Source organism: Balaenoptera acutorostrata, chromosome 2, assembly GCF_949987535.1.
Source record: "Balaenoptera acutorostrata chromosome 2, mBalAcu1.1, whole genome shotgun sequence".
Taxonomy (NCBI): domain Eukaryota; kingdom Metazoa; phylum Chordata; class Mammalia; order Artiodactyla; family Balaenopteridae; genus Balaenoptera; species Balaenoptera acutorostrata.
The window spans coordinates 79,663,886-79,687,457 of record NC_080065.1 but is presented as its reverse complement, the minus strand read 5'-3'; the positions used below and the strand labels follow the sequence as shown (position 1 = coordinate 79,687,457).

At 34.8% G+C, this 23,572-nt stretch overlaps 1 protein-coding gene across 6 annotated transcripts in view; it reads left to right on the top strand.

Annotated features, from left to right (window-relative positions):
• Positions 1–23,572, top strand: part of KIAA0825 (KIAA0825 ortholog) — a 414,587-nt gene that overhangs the window by 170,592 nt on the left and 220,423 nt on the right. For 5 of the 6 annotated variants that reach the window (XM_007197441.2, XM_057539766.1, XM_057539767.1 and 2 more), the window contains 2 exons: positions 5,452–5,631; positions 18,130–18,354. In XM_007197441.2, the coding sequence (XP_007197503.1) occupies positions 5,452–5,631; positions 18,130–18,354 (405 nt within the window). The remainder of the gene's footprint in view (positions 1–5,451; positions 5,632–18,129; positions 18,355–23,572) is intronic. The other variant, XM_057539769.1, reaches the window with a different exon arrangement.

Sequence of the window (23,572 nt, the reverse complement as noted above, 5' to 3'; positions counted from 1 at the left end):
GTAAGAGACTCTTTGCAAACATGATTCCTAGATTCAGTTTTATTGAATAGTAATCTTGCTAGACACAATACTAGAAAAGGGTTTCATGGTCAAAAATACTTAGAAACACTATGTGTATACTAAAATACCTTCGTAGAGAGTCACAGAGCTCATGAATAATTAAAGGCTGTGAAAAATCCTGCAGAAAACAAAAGTGTTTACTATTGTTGGAGCCAGCACTTCCAGGACATATGTGCTACCCATTAACATCCCACAAAACACACTTTGGAAAATCTTGCTTTCTAAGAAGCATGAGGAAGAATCCTAGTAGACACAGGTCCATACAGCCAGAACTGTTTCAAAGAGGTTTGCCTATCTACGTTTACTAATATGTAAATAACACAAAATAATTTTTCAACATACAGAATTGCCTGTGTATGCCATGTACTGATGATCGGTTTTCAAGGAACTAGAATCAATTGCTCAGTTATTAATCTTTACTGAATGTAGCTATTTTCTCGATTATTCATAAAATGCTTTTTTTCTCCTTTATTCATTAAGGGTAAGCCTCTTTAAGAGTTAGCTTCTTCATTTGCCAACCCCAGTTTTAGATGATAGAAGAGAGAGAGCTATAGAAAAGACAGCCCACAAGACACCCTGAAACCAAGAAAGCATGGCCATAAGGAAGTTAAGAGAGACGAGAGTTTTCAAGGAGTTGGTGAAAAGAAAGGAAGCAGTGGATATGAGGAAGATGAGGCTTGCGGGGAGAAAATGACATTTGAATATTATGACTAGGAGGTAAATGTCATTCCAAAAAAACCAATTACTAGATGGACCAAAACCCAACAAAACTACTCAAGAGATTTATTTCTTTCTCCCTTCCTCCCTTCCTTCTTTCTTTAGTATTCAAACATTAGTTAAGCATGTAGCAGTGTTCCAGATGCTGTGGGAAGATACCTAAAGACACCAAGATGCACATCCATAGAAAGTCCACTAAGGAAACAGTACTAGAGAGGTAATGAGGTCATATATGTGAAATTGTAGAAAGCTACATGAAATTGAGGTATTTTGTATGAAGACAATAAATTACCACATACCAAATACCTGGTTTAGACTGAGTACTTTGCATTCAGAGGTTATCAACAATAAAATGTCATAGCAGCCTTTGAGAAATTTGAGATTATAGTTTAATACAAACAGCACAGGCAAATTCTTAGTGCCTCTGTGATCTTGGGGCAAGTTACTTAATTTTTCTCAATTTCACTTATCCATCTGTAAAACTGGGATAACCGGCACCCATTCTGTAGAGTGTTAGGAAGATGAAATTACACTTAATGCAGCTCATGTGATGTTCAGCCTAGTGTAATTTTTTTTTTTTTTTTTGGCATGTGGTGGACATTTGGGAAATACCAGTGAGTGAATGAGTGTGTGGGCTATTTATTTATTTTCCTGCTGAATTATCTGACTCACACTTTACCCTCAAGCTAAACTTTGTTTTTTGAAAAATTATTTATTTATTTATTTTTGGCTGTGTTGGGTCTTTGTTTCTGTGCGAGGGCTTTCTCTAGTTGCGGCAAGCGGGGGCCACTGTTCATCGCGGTGGGCCGGCCTCTCACTGTCGCGGCCTCTCTTGTTGCGGAGCACAGGCTCCAGACGCGCAGGCTCAGTAATCGTGGCTCACGGGCCCAGTTGCTCCGCGGCATGTGGGATCTTCCCGGACCAGGGCTCGAACCCGTGTCCCCTGCATTGGCAGGCGGATTCTCAACCACTGGGCCACCAGGGAAGCCCGCAAGCCTACTGTAATTTGTGGGTAGTAACTTTGTTTTTATGGAGTTGGTATAAATCTCAATTCACAAACTCAGATATAAAAGGAATATCTAAGTCGCTTACTGTCTTCAAATCAATTTTAAGAGGATTCTGAGCGCCTCCTGCCTGGCTGGTAGGACATTTAACTGTAGCTATTCTTAGAGCTCCCACCCTTACCCCAGGGTCGTGCAGAAGTCCCTGTGAGACTGTTTTGATCATCAGTTATCTGGTCACCCTAGTTACTGTAGAAATACCCTTTATCCCTGTCCAAAGACTCCTGCCAAGCACAGCAGCCAGGCGTGGCTTGTAACCTTTGAGACTGAGAACCTGTGTCAAGGATCCACTCAGTGCCTCACCCAGACAAGCCTCCCTGAGCTCTGCCTTCCAGCAAAGCCCTTGCAATCCACAGATGTCTCTCTCCAGTCCCAGAGGTCTCCTCTCTCTGAACCCTCATGACCCTTGCCCCCGTCCACCTGCCAGACACATATGATTCCACTTTGGTATCATAGTACCAATATTGGTACCAATATATAGTACCAATATTTTTTGGCCTTAAAAAATGGCTATTTCATTTAGTTCAAACTAATAACTATTCAATGGATTTAGCTTTTTTTTTTTTTTAAGTCTGGGCGGGCAACTGACTTCAGTCTATTTGTTGCTTTCCAAATAGCAAAAATCCCTGAGGCAAGTAAACAGACTACTTTTTTCGAGGCAAGGGACAATAGAGAGAAATAAAAAATATACACTGAAGTATTTTGACACATTTATATGGTAATAACAACAATGTTAATGCTAATAAAACTCATTATTTTTATTATAGTATTCCTCATATCCATCCCCCTTTCTCCATCTGTATTGTCAGTGCACGATTCATGGGGCCTTAGATTATTCAGGCTGTGTTGATTGTCTAGCTGTATCTCTCCCTCCCGCATACCATTCACACTTCAGCCGTGCCACCCTACCAGCAGCAACCTGTCTTCTCACCATTGTACCAACTCTTCTGTCTTCCTGGAAAGCACCTTTCCCACCTCAACCTTGTCGTGCCAGTAAATTTCTACTCCTCCTTTAAGACTTCACTGAGACATGATCTTCTCTGTGACTTCTCTGTGTTCCTCTCCCAAAATTTACAACATCCTCCTCTATATTTTCACAGTAACTTATACTTAAGGCACTTAGACTTAAGGTGATCGAATAATCATTCATTCAAGCTGGGACACAGTTTAAGAGTGAAAGAGGATGCTGCTACTAATTACACCAGAATAACAGACATAAACCAGGACTGCCTGAGGCGAACCAGGCTGTACTGTAACCCTACTTATCTTTACATTGCTGTAATGATTGTTTACATGTTTATCTTTCCCACCCCCCCCCACAAACACACACACACACACACACACACACACACACACACACAGGCAGTGAATCCCTTGAAGGTGTAGGCCTTAGCATCTAATATGGCTGCTGACATAGTAATTGACTGATTAAATCTTGGGAATTTTATTGGAGCAGAATATTCTAGACTAGTGAAGTGGTTGAGACAAACAAAAGGCGATGGGAGGGAACATGTGCAAGGAAAGCAAGTACACCGGTTTGGGAGGAGCAGATGACTGGGGATTGAAACATAATTTGGGAAAAGATTGTGGAAACTCTTGATTTTCAGGTTCAGGAATTTCTAACAAAGTGTAGGAGCAGGGGAAGGTTTAAACATGGGGCGATGACATGAAGGATAACTGATAGTTGAATGTAAGCTGAATCAGAGGGAGGGAAATGCAGAGAGGACGGAGGAGACTGTTTGGATAACAAAGATGAAATTATGAATGCCTGGACTAGGACTCTTTGTCATTTAACCTTTTGTGCTTGATGAAAACTTAGGACCCTTTAGATTGCAAGTGACAGAAACCCAAATTAACCTGGTTTAACCCAAAAGGGAAATTTATCAGCTCAGCTAACATAAGTATACAGGCATTACTGGATCCAGTAATGGATCCACTGGTTCTCACACAGTGTCATCCCATCAGGACTGTTCTCTCCATCTCTTGGTTCTACTTACTTTATCGACTTCCTTCTCAATGGAGTTCTCCCCAGAATGGACATCAGTAGCTTCCAGCCTACTTTCTACCAGCTTAGCAACCCCAGTACAAAGAGAACATCACTTTACCAATAGTTCCAGCAAAAATCCTGAGGAAGGCTCTCTAGATCATGAAAATCAAATCACAGAAATAAAATTATCAAGAAGAACCATAGAAGTGATGAGCTTCCAAATGAGCAAGAAAAGGAAATGTACTCATTCCAAAATGATCTAGGTTATATTTTTTCAATATATTTAAAATATAAGAAACTTTGTGAGAGTCATTATCTTTAATTCAATAAATATTTGTACATATTATGATACTGGACATATCATGCTAATTATCTAGACAAAATAGAAATTATTTCACCTTTTCAGTCCTACCTGTAGATGCAACAGTATAGGAACTGATCTTTGAAGAAGTCATAATGGAGCCAGAGGAGGACGGAAAAGAGCGATTAAAATGGCTCTATCTTTGTGAGAATTCCTATTTAGTTTTATTGAGAAACCAGCTGATAAACCTCTTCATTCTGAAATGGCAGGATCTATGGGTTTGAGAAACACATAAATTTATTCGTAGAATTGATAGCATAATACTGAGAACACTATAAATGTGAATTTCCTATGAAATTTATGTTCTGAATAAAGGGTATAATAATGTTCAGAACGCAAATCCCAAAGAGAGAGACAAAGATTCATCTAGTTTTAAGTAGATTTTCAATAACAAGAGAGCGCATATAGAATAATTCTGTTTGGTGTTCAAGTTATACATACATATACTTATTTGTGTATATTTGCATATAATATGAATGAAATACTGCACCAAATATAGTAGCTATCACTGGTTGGTAGGATTTGGTACAATTTTAGTTTTCTTAGTTTCTTAGTCTGAATTTTTTACAGTTTCTAGAATGAATGCGTGTTACTTTTAAGTGAGAAAAGAAATCAAAAACGTTTCTTTAAGAGGAAAAAGAATTCTGACATAAAGGGAAACTAGCACTGCCCTTTGAAGTGATGTCATGTGGTCCTTCTCACAACTATTTTTTTTTTTAAATGACAGTAGCCAGGACTGTCCAGTTTTTTTTTGTTTGTTTGTTTTTTAATATAAATTTATATATTTATTTCTGGCTGTGTTGGGTCTTCGTTTCTGTGTGAGGGCTTTCTCTAGTTGTGGCAAGCGGGGGCCACTCTTCATCGCGGTGCGTGGGCCTCTCACTATCGTGGCCTCTCGTTGCGGAGCACAGGCTCCAGTCGCGCAAGCTCAGTAGTTGTGGTTCACGGGCTTAGTCACTCCGCGTCATGTGGGATCTTCCCAGACCAGGGCTCGAACCCGTGTCCCCTGCATTGGCAGGCAGATTCCTAACCACTGCGCCACCAGGGAAGCCCCTTCTCACAACTTTTTCCCCCACAAATATCCAGGATTATCTCAGAAATTGTATTGAGTTTGATGGACCATTGATCTGAAAGACTGTGGCGTTTCTCTTATTATGTAAATATTAATCAAATACATTTTTACAATATTATGCTAGAGTAAGTGATGAGAATGTAATCATATTCATTGATACCTACCTTACTAAACCATTTTTATTCCTTTTAAGAGCGCACCTTTCAAGAACAAGGTTCTGATACAGAAAGTAATCTGAACCAAGGATCCAGCTTGATAGAAGCTATCTTTAAAGTATTGTACCACTGCAATTTTTCTCCACAAACATTTGGAAATGTTTTTGTGAGCTACATGGAAGAAGAACATTTATGGGACTTTTTATATAACATTCCAGGTATGAGAAATTTTCTATTTGAAAAGGTAGTGTTTTATAGATACTTAAATATATCTTTAAAGATGTTTTAAAGATTTTATTGATGTCAGTTTTGCTGAATCTGTTATTTGTAAAGGATTATCTTACATTTTTTCAGTATAAAGTCTTCTTTTGGGAATCATTAACCATTACTTCCTGTCAAAATTTAATATACTTGGGACAAGGGTGAGGGGAAAGTTGAGGGGGAAAATTATGTAATGCAGATTTTTTTTTATTATTAGGTAGTGTTCTCTCATAAAAATTTAATATTTACCACAGATTATGTTTTTCTATTGAGCATATAAGAAATTAGTAAGATGTGAAAAATACTTTGTGATTCTTGGGTGCTTTTATTAAACAAACTGATGGACAAAACTGCTGGCCAATTTTCTTCAAATGTAAAAGGCATTTATTATTATGATTATAGTGCATCTCTCTCTACAAGGCAATTATGTCCTATCATTGTTCTGGGGACAGTATGTGTTTTCCCCAGCTGTATTGTTCTTTTGCCCGCAGCTGAAGTGGATATTAAAGACAGAACGGGTTGCATATCCGAATTGGAAGTGTTCATGGGTTACCCCACCTTCAGGACCAGGTGTAAACATTCTCACATTGTTTTATCCTTAATATTCTGCCTTTAAATCTCTATACTTAATGTCTTGGGAAAATGAAGGATGAAGACTTAGTGGTTATCCTGTTAGTCCATTAACTATTTAAATCATTTACCTTTGGCTTTCAACCTATATGCTTTCTTATACACTGTTTTGGAACCGACTGACATTTCCTTAAAATATTTACTAGAATCCACATAAAAAGTCTAACTGGCTCATATCATGGTTTCCTTCTTCCTGTACTTTTTAACTATCCTCCAGACATGACTTGAATACCTTTTAAACTATTTTTAAGTCATTATGTTACATCTTCTCTTGGTCATTATCCCTGCAAAATAGCAATAGATAACTTTATGTAATGATTTCAAAACCCTGAATCTGTCACTTAAAGACTCTGTAATATCTCCTTTTAAAGTCTTATTTTCTAGTTTTCATGTATTCTCTCACTGTTTCCTTTTAACCCCCAAAATGGTCAGTCTTCTAAGTTTAAAAGACTGCATTATTTCTGATGTAGACTTTATTGAACTGAAAGAAAAACAACCTTGAAAGCCCCCTCCACCCCCTGCTGGTTTTAGTTGTTTCTGGTCAGGGTAAGAGAGGAATTCTCTCACAAGATTATAAAGAATTGGTGAACCACATGCTTCAACCATGATTTATCTTTCAGTTCTTAAGTTCTTGAACCATCTGTCACTCAGCACAAAACTGTACTGAAAATGACTTAGAAGAGATCAATGGGTTTCAGGTGGTGGCCTGAGAAAGCAAAACTGCTACTTGCTTCTAATTAGTCTTCTCTCCCATCTACACATTGAGCAAACCCGCCTCCCCATGGTCAGACAAGTCTGAACAGGAACAGGAACAAGTAGTACACATATTCATAGAGCCCGAATTTTGTCGAGGGGCTCAAAGGGGCAGAACTTCAAACTGGTGAAACATCCCTGGCCTTTCTACAAGTTGTTTCTCCATCAACATTAAATATTCTCTGGAACCTAAGACCTTGCAGTGGTCGTGAGGGACAGTGCCTTTGTGTTTTCTCTCCTATTTAAGTCTTTGCAAAAGTTTTCCTTTTCTTCTGTTACCAATCACAGGTATCTTAAAAATGCTATTAAGATAATAAAATATACTAATTCATAACAAAATTAAGCCCTTTACGGTGGTTTCTGTTTGACTTGAAAATATGACAGGTTTAAAGGAAATACAGCTGAGACACATCATAATCCCACAATATTTGCATTTTACCGCTAATGGATCTATGCGTCAGTAAATATAATTACCCAGATCGACTGGAGTACATTATTTAAAAACTGGTGTATTTTCTTCCTCCTGAAACACTGTCTATGGTTTCTGTATAGTTTATCCATAATATATCACAGTCTTATGATTTTAGGGTATAAAGGTGAGGATGAAGTAGGCAGTATCCTCATCTTATTGCTAAGTAAACCAGGGTCAGAGATGTTAAGAGACTTGCCTAAGATTATCCACTGATTAAATTGCAGATTCAGAACAAAAAAAAACAGAATTTCTGATCACAGGCCATGTTATTTCTCTTTATTTTTTTCTATTAGACTAAACTTTTTGAAACGTTTGCTTTATGAACATTTGAATTCCATAATGAAACACATAATTTGATTTAATAATTAGAAATCCAACACATAACTCCTTAGAATGAACATAAGCTAGGGGGGAAAACAAGAGTAGAAATATCCATTTAAAAAAAGATTACAAAAGATAGAAATACAGAAAACAATTAAGTTGGGGACCTCATGTGGGCATTTCAAAGGCCAATACACTATAAGTAATAGATTTGGTAGCAATCATTTCAGGCCTGTACTCTCAAAGTAGGTCAGCAATCTTTAGTTGGGCAAATGAAAATATCAAAGCGTAAGTTACTTTGACTGTACTTCAGTCACACTATTCCTTAACTCCCTTTTTCTTTTAAAAGAAATAAATGTCTTTGACACATATGGTGAGTTAAACTTTATAAGAAACTACTAAACTGTTTTTCAAAGTAATCCTGTCTTTTTACATTCCCACCAGTAATGTAAGAGAGTTTGGGTTGCTCTATACCTCACCAACACTTGGAATTGTCTTTTTGCTTTTATTCATTCTAAGGAGTATGTGCTATTATCTCACTGTGACTTTAATTTACAATTCCTTGGTGATTAATGACATCAAACACCTCTTCATGTTCTTAACAGTCATTTGAAAAAAATTATTTTGTAAAATATCTGTTCAAAACTTTTCTTCATTTATTAATTGGATTATTTGAATTACTGAGTTGTAAAGAGTCCTTTATATATTCTTGATACAAGTTATTTGTCAAGATAATGTATTAAAAAATTTTTCTCCCCAGTCTGTTGCTTACTTTTTCATTCCCTTAACAAGGTCTTTTGATAGGGAGAAGCTTGCAATTTTGATGAGTCCAACTTATCAGTTTTCTTTATAGTAGTGCTTTTTTGTGTCCTAAGAACTATTTGCTTATCTAAAGAGTGCCAAGATTTCGCCTATGTTTTCTTCTCGGAATTTTATAGTTCTAGTTTTTAGTATTTAATTCTATGATTAATTTCAAGTTGTTGCTTTTTTGTGTGGTGTAAGTGTTGAAATTCATACTTTTTCATACAAACATGCAATTTTTCCCAGCATCCTTTTTAGAAATCACTGTTCTTTCCCAGTTGAATTACTTCAGTGTTTTTGTCAGAAATCAAATGAACAATTGATTAAATGCATATCTAATTGTGGATCCTCTCTTCTAACACTTGGAACTACTATATTGTAGTGACTATATTGTTATTTGCTTTCTGCTTGTCCCACCTTTATTTTGGTCTTCTTTGGATTAACTGAGTATTTTTCAATATTACATTTTATCTTTGCTAATGGCTTATTAGATATAATTCTATTTATTTTAGTAGGTGTTCCAAGGTTTACATCTTGTGATGAGTATCTTTAACTCATCACAGTTTACTTTTTACTATTATACCACTTTTACATCTAATCTAAGAACCTTACACAGTATATTTCTATTTACTCTCTCCTGTTCTTTATGTTAGTGTTGTCGTGTAATTTCTACTAATGTTATAAACCCCACAATCTATTGGGTTTTTTTTGTTTTAGTCAGTTACAGTTTAAAGAAGCTAAAAATGAGAAGAAAGTCTTTCATATTTGTCCATCTATCTACCATTTCTGGTACTCTTCTTTTACTTGTATAGATCTAGGTTTCTGATGGATATCATTTTCTTTCTACCTGAAGTATCAATACTTCCTTTAACATTTCATGTACTACAAATTTTCTGCCATCAATTTATTTTATTTTATATATTTTATTTGCATGAAAAAAGGGCTTTGTCTTCATATCTGAAATATTTTTCATCAGACATAGACTTTTGAGGTCAGAGATGTTTTTTGCTGTCTTTCGTTTTCCTTTTTCACTCAGCACTTTGAAGACATTATTCTATATTGTGGCTTGCGTTGTTTCTGATGATAAATCAGTATAGGTTTTAAAGTGTATGTTTCCTTTTATATAATGTGTCTTCTTTTTGTTTTTCATTTTAAGATTTTTCTCTTTGTCACTACTTTGCAGCAATTTTATTATGATATGCTTTGTTTTGGTTTCCTTTGTATTTATTCTGCTTGGGGTTTGTTGAGCTTTTATATCTGATGATGTTTAGTTTTTATCATATCTGTAAATTTTTCAGCCATTCTCTCTTGGGATATTTTATCTTTTGTTCCCCCTACCACCACTTTTTTCTGGGATTCTTATTATTAGACCTCTTGGTATTATCCCACATATCACTGAAGCTGTATTCTTTGATTTTGTTATTGTTCTTGTTTGTTTTTATTTTTTTGCCTTCTTTCTCTCTGTGGTTTGGTTTGGACACTTTATATTGTACCTTCAAATTCAAGGATCTTTTCTTCTGCAGTGTATAACTGCTATTAAGACTATTCAGTGAATTTTTTTATTCCAGATATTTTTAATTTCTAGCAATTCCATTTAGTTCCTTTTTATATTTTGTATATCTCTCCTCATTTTAAAATCCTTGCACATATGTATGAAGTCTGTTTTAATTTAAACCTTTGTTTGCTCATTCCATCATTTCTATCATTTTTGAGTGTATTTCTATTGGGTGATTTTTCCCCTGATTATGGATCACAGCTTTTTTCTTTTCCTTTTTGTTTTTTTATGTTATGGAAAAAATGCCAGATGTTAATGAATGTTACATTGTTAAGTGTCTAGATTTTGTTTTTGTCCTTTACAGATTTTGTTTTCACTAACAGTTGTGTACTTACAGATTTTCTAATGTTGAAATGGCCTTGCATATCTTGGATAAATCCCCTTTGGTCATGGTGTATAATTCTTTTTATGCATCGTTAAGTTCAATTTGCTAATATTTTGTTTAGGATTTTTGTGTCTATGTTCATGAGATATATTGATCTGTAGCTTTCTTTTTTGGTAATGTCTTTGTCTCGTTGGTATTCAGGTAATACTGGCTTCAAAATGAGTTAGGAAGTAGTCCCTCTGTTTCTATGTTCTGACAGAGATTGAAAGGAATTGGTATAATTTCTTTTTTTAAATGTTTGGTAGAATTTCACCAGTGAACCCATCTGGGCCTGGTGCTTTCTGTTTTGGAAGATTATTAATTATTGATTGAATTTCTTTTATGGATATAGGCCTATTCAGATTGTATATTTCTTTTTTTGTGTGAATTTTGGCAGATTGTGTCTTTCAGGGAATTGGTTCATTTCATTTAGATTATCAAATTTTGGGAGCATAGAGTAGTTCATAGTATTCCTTTACTATCCTTTTAGTGTCCATGGGATCTGTAGTGATGTTCCTTCTTTTATTTCTGATATTAATAGTTTGCATGTGCTCTCTTTTTTTCTTAGTTAGCCTGACTAGAGGCTTATTGATTGTATTGATCTTTTCAAAGAACCAGCTTTTAGTTTTGATTTTCTCTGTTGATTTCCTGTTTTCAGGTTCATGATTTCTGCTCTAATTCTTATTATTTCTTTTCTTCTGCTTAGCTTGGGTTTAATTTGCTCTTCTTTTTCTAGTTTCCTAAGGTGAAAACTTTGACTTTTGATTTTAGATCTTTCTTCTTTTCTAGTATATGCACTCTGTGCTCTAAATTTCCCTCTAACCATTTTCGCTACATCTGACAAATTTTAAGTTGTGTTTTTATCTTCATTTGGTTCAAAGTATTTTACAGTTTCTCTTGAGATTTCTACTTTTACCCATGTATTATCTAAAAGTATGTTGTTCAATATCCACCTGTTTCAGAATTTTCCAGTTACCTTTTTGTTATTGATTTCTAGTGTAATTCCATTGTGGTCTGAGAGCAAACATGGTATGCTCTATATTTTTTAAAAATTTGTTAAGGTATGTTTTATGGCCCAGAATGTGGTCTGTTAGTGAATGTTCTATACGTGCTTGAGAAGACTGTGTATTCTGCTGTTGTTGGATGTAGTCCATAGATGTCAATTATACCCAACTGATTGATGGTGGTATTGAGTTCAGTTATGTCCATAGTGATTTTCTGCTTCCTGGATCTGTCCATTTCTGATAGAGGGTGCTAAAGTCTCCAACAATGATAGCAGATTCATCTAGTTTTCCTTGCAATTCTATCAGTTTTTGCCTCACATAGTTTGACACTCTGTTGTCAGGTGCATACACATTAAGGATTGGTATGACTTCTTGGAGAACTGACACCTTTATCTTTATGTAATGCCCTCCCTTATCTCTAATAACTTTCCTTATTTTGAAGTCTGCTTTGCCTGAAATTAATGTAACTATTCTTGCTTTCTTTTGGTTAGTGTTAGCATGGTATATTTTTCTCCATCTATTTGCTTTTAATCTATATGTGTCTTCATATCTAAAGTTGACTTCTTATAGACAACATATAGTTGGGTCTTGGTTTTTGGTCCCCACTGATCAATCTCTGTCTTTTAATTGGTGCTTTTAGACCATTGTTGTTCAAAGTGATTATTAATATAGTTGGATTAATATCTACCATATTTGTTACTGTTTTCTATTTGTTTCCCTTGTTCTTTGTTCTTGTTTTTATCTTTCACTATTTTGTTCTGCCTTTGTTGGTTTTAACTGAACATTTTATATGATTCTATTTTCTCACTTTTTTTTAGCATATCAGTTATACTTCTTTTTTAACTTTTTTAATGGTTGCCCTAGAGTTTGCAGTATATATAGAGAGACAGAGTTTGCAACTAAGTCCACTTTCAAATAACACTATACCATTTCACGGATTGTGTGAGTACATTACACTAACAAAATAATCCTAATTTCTCCCTCCCATCCATGTATCATTTCTGTCATTCATTTCACTATACATAAGCATATATAAGAATGCTATATACATAAGCACACATAATTAAACACATTGCTGGTATTATTATTTTGAACAAACTGTTTTCTGTTAGATTAGTTATGAATAAGAAAAATAAAAGGTTTTATTTTACCTTCACTTATTCCTCTTCAATGTTCTTCCTTACTTTATGTAGATTGCAGTTTCTGACCTATATTGTTTTCCTTCTACCTAAAGAATTTCTTTTAACATTTCTTACAAGTCAGATTGACCAGCAACAAATTTCTTCAGTTTTTGTTTGTCTTGAGTAAGTCATTATTTCTCTTTCACTTTTGAAGGATAGTCTTGCAGGGTGCAGAATGCTAGGTTGATTTTTTTTTTTCTCTCAACACTTTAAATATTTCACTCTACTGTCTTCTTGCTTGTATGGTTTCTAAGAAGTTAAATGTAATTCTTATCTTTCTTCCTCTATAGGTAAGGTGTTTCTATGTTCTGGCTTCTTTCAGGACTTTATCTTTGATTTTCTGTAATTTGAAAATATGCCTAGGTATAGATTTTTTTGGTTGTTGTTGTTCATTTTTTGTTTGTTTGTTTGTTTTTTAGCATTTATTCTGCTTGGTGTTCTCTGAACTTCCTGGATCTGTAGTTCGGTGTTTGACATTAATTTAGGGAAAATGCTGAGTTATTATTGTTTCAGTATTTCTTCTGTTCCTTTCTGTCTTCTCCTTGTATTCCCTTTACAAGTATGTTACACCTTTATAGTTCTCCCATACTCCTTGGATATTCTCTTCTGGTTGTGGGGTTTGTTTTTTTTTTCAGTCTTTGTTCTCTTTGCTTTTCAGTTTTAAAAGTTTCTACTGAGACATCCTCAAGCTCAGAGATTCTTTCCTCAGCCATGCCCCTTCTACTAATAAGCCCAGAAAAGGCATTCTTCATTTGTTACAGTGTTTTTGATTGCTAGTGTTTCTTTCTGTTTCTTTCTCAGTATCCATCTCTCTACTTACATTGCCCATTTGTTCTTGTATGCTATCTACTTTATTCATTAGAGCCCTTTACATATTAATCACAGCTGTTTTAAACTCCCAGTCTGATAATTCTAATATCTTTGCCATGTCTGTTTCTGATGCTCGCTCTGTCTTTTCAAATTGTATTTTTTGACTTTTAGTTTGTCTTGTAATTTTTTTCTTGAAAGCTGGACATGATGTTCTGAGTAAAAAGAACTGCTGTAAATAGGCCTTTATTAAGTGGTGGAGAGGTGTAAAGGAGGGGAAGCATTCTATAGTTCTATGTTTAGATCTCAGTCTTTTAGTGAGCCTATGCCTCTGTGGTGTACTTAACAAGCATTTCAATTTTTTTCTTACCCCTTCCTTAGGTCTGAGAGTATGGTTAGAGTGGGCTGGAGCTGAGTATTTCTCCTGTCCTAGGACAGTTAGGCTCTGAGAATATGCCTAGTGGGTTAGGCTCTGTTTTAGTAGTTTCTCCTAAGGGCAGGCCTTAAGAAAAACAGGGTGTGCTGGCATATTTACAAATGTTTCTTTTTCCCTCCTCTTGCTGGAAGCACTAGAGGATTTTTCTCTGATATCTACTGTGGAAACCTAGTCAAGTTCCTGGAGGTAAAACTCACAAGAGTGTAACAGCTCCCTCATGAGAGGGTCTCCCTAGAGTTTTAACTCTCAGACTTGTCTACACAGAGCCTCCAGCAATTGATCAGTTACAGCTGAGATTTTCCTACATTGGTTCTGGTTCCCAGGATAGTTTCTGCGTGTGAGTCTCTACTCCAGTAAGCTGTGCCTTGCTGTATTTGCCTGTCTGTCTCTCCAGTCTGGGGGGCTGTGGTTTGCCTTGTGTCCTCACCTCTTTTACAGATCCAGGAAGAGTTGTTGATTTTTTTTTATCTGTTCAGTTTTTTACTTGCTGTTAGAATAAAGTAGAAACATCCAAGCTCATTGTATGCAGAGCCAGAAACCAGAATACCCTGCCACTTTCTTTTCTCTGTTCTCTGTTCTCCATTTCTTCTTTCTTACCTCTACCATCGGCATCTGTGGATATTGATGAATCTTCCCTATAGTAGTATCTAGTGCTCAAGATGTTTCAGAATCCTGCATCAAGAGAACACTGGGCACCGCAACACTGTACAATTGTAATTTTTCCAGAAAACTCTTATCTTAGGTAATAATAATAATAGCAAATACTTACATAGTGCCTACTATATGGTAGTTACCTTACACAAATTAATTCATGTAATTTTAAAATAATTCTTTGAGATAAGTCTATTATTTTATCATTTTCAATTCCTTGATTTTATTTTAAAAGGAATAAACATACCCTTTTAACAAAAGGAAATAGAGGAATTCCTGGCTTTCTAGAATTTTTAGATATCTGAGATGCATTTAATCCATGACTCCAAAGAGTTCAACCCAAATGAATGTTAATTACTGATACAGGAAGAAGGCTTCTTTGTGTCCTTCAATGAATTAAAGTCTTGAAACATCATTAAAAAGACAGACAGCTACACCGTCCACCATTCACATAAAGAGCAACAAGTTTACCTAACTGATGATTATGTCATGCTAAAAAATAAAACTCTCAACATTTGATATCACCAAGATCCTCTTCACCATGGTGTTGTTTTTTTTTTTAATTGAGGTATAGTTGATGTACAATATTATACAAGGTTCAGGTGTACAACATAGTGATTCACACTTTTTAAAGGTTATATTCCATTTATGGTTATTATAAAATATTGGCTATATTCCCTGTGTTGTACAATATGTCCTTGTACCTTATGTATCTTATACATAGTAGTTTGTACCTCTTTGGGCATCCTTGTCTTGTTCCTGATCTTAGAGAAAGTGCTTTCAGCTTTTCATTGTTGAGTATGATGTTAGCTGTAGGTTTGTCATATACGGTTTTTATTATGTTGAGGTATGTTCCCTCTATGCCTGCTTTCTGGAGAGTTTTTATCATAAATGGATGTTGAATTTTATCAAAAGCTTTTTCTGCATCTTTTAAGATGATCATATGGTTTTTATTCTTTGATTTGTTAATGTGGTATATCACATTGATTGATTTGCAGATATTGAAAAATCCTTGCATCCCTGGGATAAATCCCACTTGATATGGTATATGATCCTTTTAATGTATTGTTGGATTCAGTTGCTAACATTTTGTTCAGGGTTTTTGCATCTATGTCCATCGGTGATATTGGCCTGTAATTTTCTTTTTTTGTGATATCTTTGTCTAGTTTTGGCATCACGGTGATGCAGGCCTTGTAGAATGAGTTTGGAAGTTTTCCCTCCTCTACAATTTTTTGGAATAGTTTGAGAAGGATAGATGTTTGGTAGAATTCACCTGTGAAGCCGTCTGTTCCTGGACTTTTGTTTGTTGGGAGTTTTTTAAAATTACTGATTCAATATCATTACTGGTAATTGGTCTGTTCATATTTTCTGTTTCTTCCTGGTTCAGTCTTGGGATATTGTACATATCTAGTAATTTGTCCATTTCTTCTAGGTTGCCCATTTTATTGGCGTAGAGTTGTAGTCTCTGACGATCTTTTGTATTTCTGTGGTGTCAGACATAACTTCTTTTTCATTTCTGATTTTATTGATTTGGACCCTCTCTCTTTTTTTCTTGATGAGTCGGGCTAAAGGTTTGTCAATTTTGTTTATCTTTTCAAAGAACCAGCTCTTAGTTTCAGCGCCATGGTGGTTTTAACAATGGGTTGTCATTTAAGAAATATCACCTTGAAATTTGAGGGCAAAAAAAATCATATAGTTGCTCTTCTCTATTGATTCAAGTGATGGTCCCTGGACTTCCCAGTCATTTTAAAAAACAAACAAAAATTTTTATTGCATTTATCACACAAGTAATACATAATCATTGCAGGTAATACTTATTATTGGAAAGAAGGGAAGGAAGAAAGGGAGAAAGAAAGGAGGGAGGGAGGGAGAAAAAGTAAAAGAAGAAGAAGGAAAGGAAGAAGACAATCACCTGAAATCTCATTAGTCATTGATAATCACCATTAACCTTTTAGAGTACATCTTTTAATTCTTTTATAAATGTATGTAGATATGTATTTTTAAATAAAAATAGTATCTCATACTCTTTTCTAACCTGCTCTTTTTTTTTAAGGGTAAGCTTTTTATTTTAATATTTTTACTTTAGACTCATCTCACTTTTTTTTTTTTTAATATCTTTATTGGAGTATAATTGCATTACAATGTTGTGTTAGTTTCTGCTGTACAACAAAGTGAATCAGCTATAAATATACATATATCGCCATATCCCCTCCCTCCTGAGCTGCCCTCCCACCCTCCCTATCCCACCCCTCTAGGTGGACACAAAGCACCGAGCTGATCTCCCTGTGCTATGCGGCTGCTTCCCACTAGCCATCCATTTTACATTTGGTAGTGTATATATGTCAGTGCTACTCTCTTACTTCGTCCCAGCTTCCCCTTCCCCCTCTTGTGTCCTCAAGTCTATTCTCTACGTGTGCATCTTTATTCCTGCCCTGACACTAGGTTCATCAGTACCTTTTTTTTAGATTCCATATATGTGTGTTAGCATATGGTATTTGATTTTCTCTTTCTGACTTAGTTCACTCTGTATGACAGACTCTAGGTCTATCCACCTCATTACAAATAACTCAATTTTGTTCCTTTTTATGGCTGAGTAATATTCCATTGTATATATGTGCCATGTCTTCTTTATCCGTGCATTTGTCAATGGACATTTAGGTTGCTTCCATATCCTAGCTATTGTAAGTAGTGCTGCAATGAAAATTGGGGTATATGTGTATTTTTGAATCATGGTTTTCTCAGAATATATGCCCAGTGGTAGGATTGCTGGGTTGTGTGGTAGTTCTATTTTTAGTTTTTTAAGGAACCTCCATACTGTTCTCCATAGTGGCTGTATCAATTTACATTCCCACCAACAGTCCAGGAGGGGTCCCTTTTCTCCACACCCTCGCCAGCATTTATTGTTTCTAGATTTGTTGATGATGGCCATTCTGACTGGTGTGAGGTGGTATCTCATTGTTAACCTGCTTTTTTTTTTTTAACTAATCAATAAATGGCTTTACTGTGAAGATGGATATACCTAAGCTAACTAAACAAATCCCCAGTTATTGGACATTTGGATTATTTCCCAATTTTTCTTTATATTATTTATATAATCATAATTAATTTCTTAGGATAAAGTTCCAGAGAAGGAATAAATGTGTTTAAAGGTAAGCAAAGTGTTAAAGCTTTTACTATTATTGTCAAGTTGTCATCTAATAAGGTCATACAATTTATATATCCACCAGTAGAGTCCCCAAAGTACCAGCAAATGCTGTTATTCACTGTTATTTTAACTACCATTCCCTTTATTACCAAGGAGTAACTTTTTTTTTTTCAAATGTCTATGGACCATTTATCAATTACATGATTTCTAGGCTAAAAGCAGCTTTCTTCTCCTATAGCTTTAAACTAGATTATTGAGAAGCTGAATTCCCAACTGAACAGGGCACAGAATATTTCCAGATTCTGCTAACTGTAATATGCTGTCTGATTTTAAAGTCTCAACGTGCATGGAGTCTGAGGTAGAGGTCATCCGATGCCTGAGACTGGCACTGACTGACGCCGTCAAGGACGTTGTGCAGCAGATAATATCTGTGCTGAGCTCTTGGAGAAACTGTGAGACAAACCTAAACAAGCACAGTGTTCTTGAAAGTCTGCGTGAGAGCATTCCAAAAGAATGGAATTATATTCCAAAAGAAACCAAAAGGAAAGAATCAAGCAAAGGTATATTTGTTTTTCTTTAAGAAAACATCCCTGAAGAAGTACATTTTCTAGGTTATGAGAACAAGTAAAATTTTAAAAATTATAAAATTTGTAAATTATATTAGTCTTCTTTCCACCATGTATATTTAGGATTCCTAATTTTTGTTACTGTGAGCCATATGATCAAAAAAACCACAAAAAAACCTAGAAATGAAAATGACTCAAATGGTTGATAAGTGATATCATAGGATATAGGTCTTTTGCTTTCCGAATTACCTCATGTTTTGTGATTATCTCCAGGCTCATCTGCGGTGCCTCAAAGAGCAGTGTTTCATTGTTTTCCATGGCTAATATTCCATTGTGTACATGGACCACTTCTTCTTTATCCATTCACCTGTTGATGGACATGGACTAACTACCAGTTCAAAATTTTTTGTGATATTTTGTGTTCATGTTAGTATTCACAGATTAGTCACATGAGTTTGACTAATTTCCCTTAAATCTATTGAGTAATCTAAAATTCATCCTCTCAGAAAGATTGCTCTGATATTCAGTTTAATTATTCTTTTTTTGAAGTTTTTCCTCTACAACTACCAATTATTACTTTCTTTCCTCTTGTTAATACACCTACATATGTAGCTTTTAGGTCAAAAATAGCACCCCATTTAGTAGCTGCACATATTTTTCTGACAGGGTATTTTTCCGCCAATATCTAGGGTTCTGGATTCAGTGCATTGTTCCTCTTCAGGGCAATGCATCTATCAAGTGTATTTAAAGATTATCAGTTACCTGTATTATTCATTTATTTTATTAATCAAGTCCTTTCTTCTTAAATGGTTTCTTCCTACCTAGATGTTTATACTTGTCAAGAATTTCACAAGATTCCTTTGAATGTATCTTATCTGTTTGTATTCATGGATCTTCTTTAGGATTTTTAAAATAAAACTTTTCCCTTTTATTTTCATCTTTAAAGATGATTTTTTTTCACTAACTGTAAGGAAACTTTCAACAGTAAAATATTCCAGCTGAACCTGCTAAAGTCAATTGAGGAAACTAGCCTTTCTTTCATTTTTCTCCATGGAGATCCTAAATAATGTGGCTCTTATCCAGCAACCTTATATACAGACTCAAATCAATTATCCATCAGTGACCTTTCATAGTAATGCTTTAATTCTGTCCAAGCCCTATTAAACTGCCTTTGAATCTAGTAAAGCCATTTAATTGAAATTGGAAAATGTCAGATTTTCATTACTTAAGTTCTTCCTCACCTGAGTTGTTGCCACTTCTCCTTTCTAGCTTTGAGATATTTCATAGATTTTGAGCAATACAGGAAGCATGATCTATAGTTTATGTATCATGTCATATGAGTAGCACTGATTTGCTTGCGGCTTTCAAGTTGGTCTATTCATGAACATTTTTTTTTTTTTTCCTACAAGCATTTTGGAACTCTTCCATAATGTTTCAAAGAGCCTCTGGTTCCAAAAAATGCTTACTTTGTGGATACCAGTTCTTGTGGTTTTCCTTACTAAATAATATTTTTTCATAAAATTATCACTAAGAGTAGAAGTAGAACACTTAGACAGCCATGAAGGAGTGCCAGATCACATAAATATATGAAAGAAAGTGACCTTATAAAGCATTTTGTGCATTCCAGGTGGATGTGACAATAGGAGAATACCATTGTTCTTCATTCCTATCCTCTTTTAAACTGACAGTGCTCAACCTTTATTTTCACTACAGTATATAAGATAGATAATATGTACATGCCAGACACTAAGTCACTTGTTCATTCAATAGATACCTACTAAGTCAGTTACTACTACATACCAGGTACTGGGGTTGGGCCAGGGTTAAACTGTAAATAAGATATCCCCTCTTGGTGCTTGAAGACTAGTATAAATGTTTACAAATGGGTGCAAACACTTCAGGGGATGTACAAGACAATTCTCTGGTGTGTGAGAAGAAAGAAAGTAAAACTACTGAAATTTCGTATGGGGTGTCACTGGAACTCTCCCTTGGTCTGTGAGTGAGCCAGTCGTGTGTTGGGGACAATATTGTTGGGGAGGGCATGAACAGGGTAACCTTACTTCTTCATTAGCTTTCAGCGTTCAGTAATCAATTAAGGTTGTCCTTTGTATTTCAGAATTTAGTTTTAACAAAATTAATCCTCACAAAACACACAAGTGGCTTTAACATATTCCTGTAAATCAACTGAGGTTTAAAACTATTACCAGGGACTCCAAGGGAGAGCAAACAATGACAAAGTAAAAAAGCTCACACTTAGGAATATTTCTAACATGAGCTGTTTCTCAGCCATATTATAAGGTAGAACATTGATAGTCTGATCAGATTTGGCCAAAAGTAAAATAAAATAAAATAAAAATGGGAAATGTGTGGGAAAACCATTTGAAACATGGCTTCCCATACATTGTTGTTAAACACGAATCCCTCCTAAATGAGTATTGTGCCTTGAGATAGTTAGAGATATCTAGCTAGAGATAGTTTGAAGTCATCTTGATTAGCCAAAGATTTCAAAACTAAGCATCCAAAACATGAAGATAAACCTCAGTAATCATTTTCAGCAATGTTTTAAGTCAATTGATATTTAATTCAGTACTTTGCACAATTCATCTAAGTAATGAAGTGTTTAGAGGCCTTTTTTTTTTTTTTTTGAGGATTCTAACTTAATAAAAGACAAATAGTCACTACCTTAAAGAAAAAATTGTCCTTCCTGACACAGTGAAAATAACGGAACATGGAAAACACTATGGCGACAAACTAAAATGTATTTCTTTATTTTTCATCAGCAAATACATAGAAAACACTGAAGATTTGAAGAAATAAATAGTACAATAAATTATACAGCGTAAGAGATTTACCAAAGAACTGAATGGAAGTTCAGATGTTTCTGATATAGCTCAGCTTAGGTATTTGCTCCCGAAGCAAATACACAAAGAATTCGCTCCCTAAGAGCAAATACACAGCTAGTTGTTTTGTTTCTTCGACAGCAATTAAAGGAAAGATATACCAGAAAATATATTTTCTTACCAGTAAATAACTTTTTAAATAAAAAGAATACTTTATGGGGAAACTCTGGAGTAATTGTTTTAACAATGGATTCTGGAGAGGAAATAGAGGTAACACCACAAGGAAAATGTATTCAAGGCACCATTCACATGTGAATTGTTGAGAAAGAAACTGATGGCAGAAATATGCAGAGTGTTATCAGAAGTCCTTGAGATATTTTATTTTATAAAAACCAGAAATGTTCGTTTTATAAAAACCAGTATCACCCATAAAAATGTCATAGCTGCACACTTAAGAACTTAGAATTTTTTAACATGGTTCAAATATTCCAAATCAGAGTTTTGGTTATTTTTGAACACTTCTTAAAAATATGAAAATGAAATATATTTCAATTTATTTGCAAGAACAACTGATTAACGTAATGATGATGAATATTTATTATTCAAATTTCAACAACAACCTTTGCCTATTTGGTGGTTGAGATTGGAAAACGAGTGCCATGATTTCACAAGTTCCATGTGGGTCTATGTATATAGTCCATGTCACGGCTTTTTCACCTATGACATCCATTAAAACCAAGTATTGAAACAAACTAAATTTATGACCTGACATTTGAATCAATGTATCATGAACTGTTAAAGCCCAGATTTTTAAAATAATAAAGCATATTAAATCACATTATCCTCACTCAATAATGTATTATTGACATTTTACACCACTAATAAAAAACATTTTTAAAGTTAATTTTAATACATTATTTGTCTTTACCTATTTCATTGTAAATTTCCTTTCTGCATGTTTTATAATCCCCCAAATATATTATTACAATCAGTAGTCCATGCATAGGAAAGAAGAAATGATAAATATATAAATATACTTCTCACATTGCATTCATTCTGAGACATACATTTTTTCACACTTTATCAGCTCTGAAATTGGGATGGCTCTTACAATATATTATATATATGTGAGTTAGAAGTCAACTTATTTAAATAAAGACAGAAAAATGAGTGTGTGGCATTTTTAAAAGATCCTTCCCTGGTGTGTTGTTAACATCACCATAGACTCAGAGACCCTGTGATTAGTAGAATGGATTTGTCATCAGCCTAAAGGTTCTGATTGGAATTTGCCTTAAGCTTTAATAAAGTAGTTAGGGATTTGAGTACCTGCAATTCTCAGATTTTATAAATATCAGTAGAAGTACAGTTGTGAAGAGAATTGCTAATCTTCACCTGGTATCTGCTTATATTATTGTCAAATGTTTACTCACTATGTGCAGTTAAGCCCTCTTTAGGATAAACAGAATATAAGATATAATCTTTTAAGTCAAATACCTGACAGCAGATTAGGGAATATGAGACACAAACACATAAAAACAATAAAACATTTAAGATACTTTAAGAGCACTGAGAAGAGTTGTTTCTTAATTTGCTTTATCTATATTTTAAGCCTCATCTAAACATATTTATTTGAATAAAAAGAAAACATTTACTGAGGAACTATTTTTTACCAAGTATTGAACTAGGTGTTTTCATATTTATTATTTTATTTAATACAAAAGTCTTATGAGATCATTCAAATATATTTTGGACCCAATTTTTACAAACGTATAAAGACTGATCCAGTTAATTTTGAAAATGATTCTTAAGTTGTCATGAATTTCTGAGGAGTCACTAGACTAGACCTATGTTTTCCAAGAGCTTTGTACTTTTTTAGAGCAGAGTGACCTCTTTAAATGTCACAAATATCTTGAAAAATCTTTCACAGTGTTAAATTATTTTTGTTCAGTAAAAACAGTAAAAAATGTTTTTCTGAAGAACTTAAAGCTATCCTCTTTAGACTTCTCACTCCGTTCCAATGTTCAAATTCAGTTGCATACATAGTGGATTAAAACACTTGTGCCAGGCTTTGTGGGATACTCAAGGAGTGAGGAGATTTTCTTCCACGCTCTTGAGGAGCTTTTAGTCTAGTTGTAAAGACAACTCATGAATATGAGGATACGGGGAGGGGGAAGGGTATGCTGGGACGAAGTGAGAGAGTAGCATGGGCTTATGTATACTACCAAATGTAAAATAGATAGCTAGTGGGAAGCAGCCGCATAGCACAGGGAGATCAGCTCGGTGCTTTGTGTCCACCTAGAGGGGTGGGATAGGGAGGGTGGGAGGGTGAGGCAAGAGGGAGGAGATATGGGGATATATGTATATGTATAGCT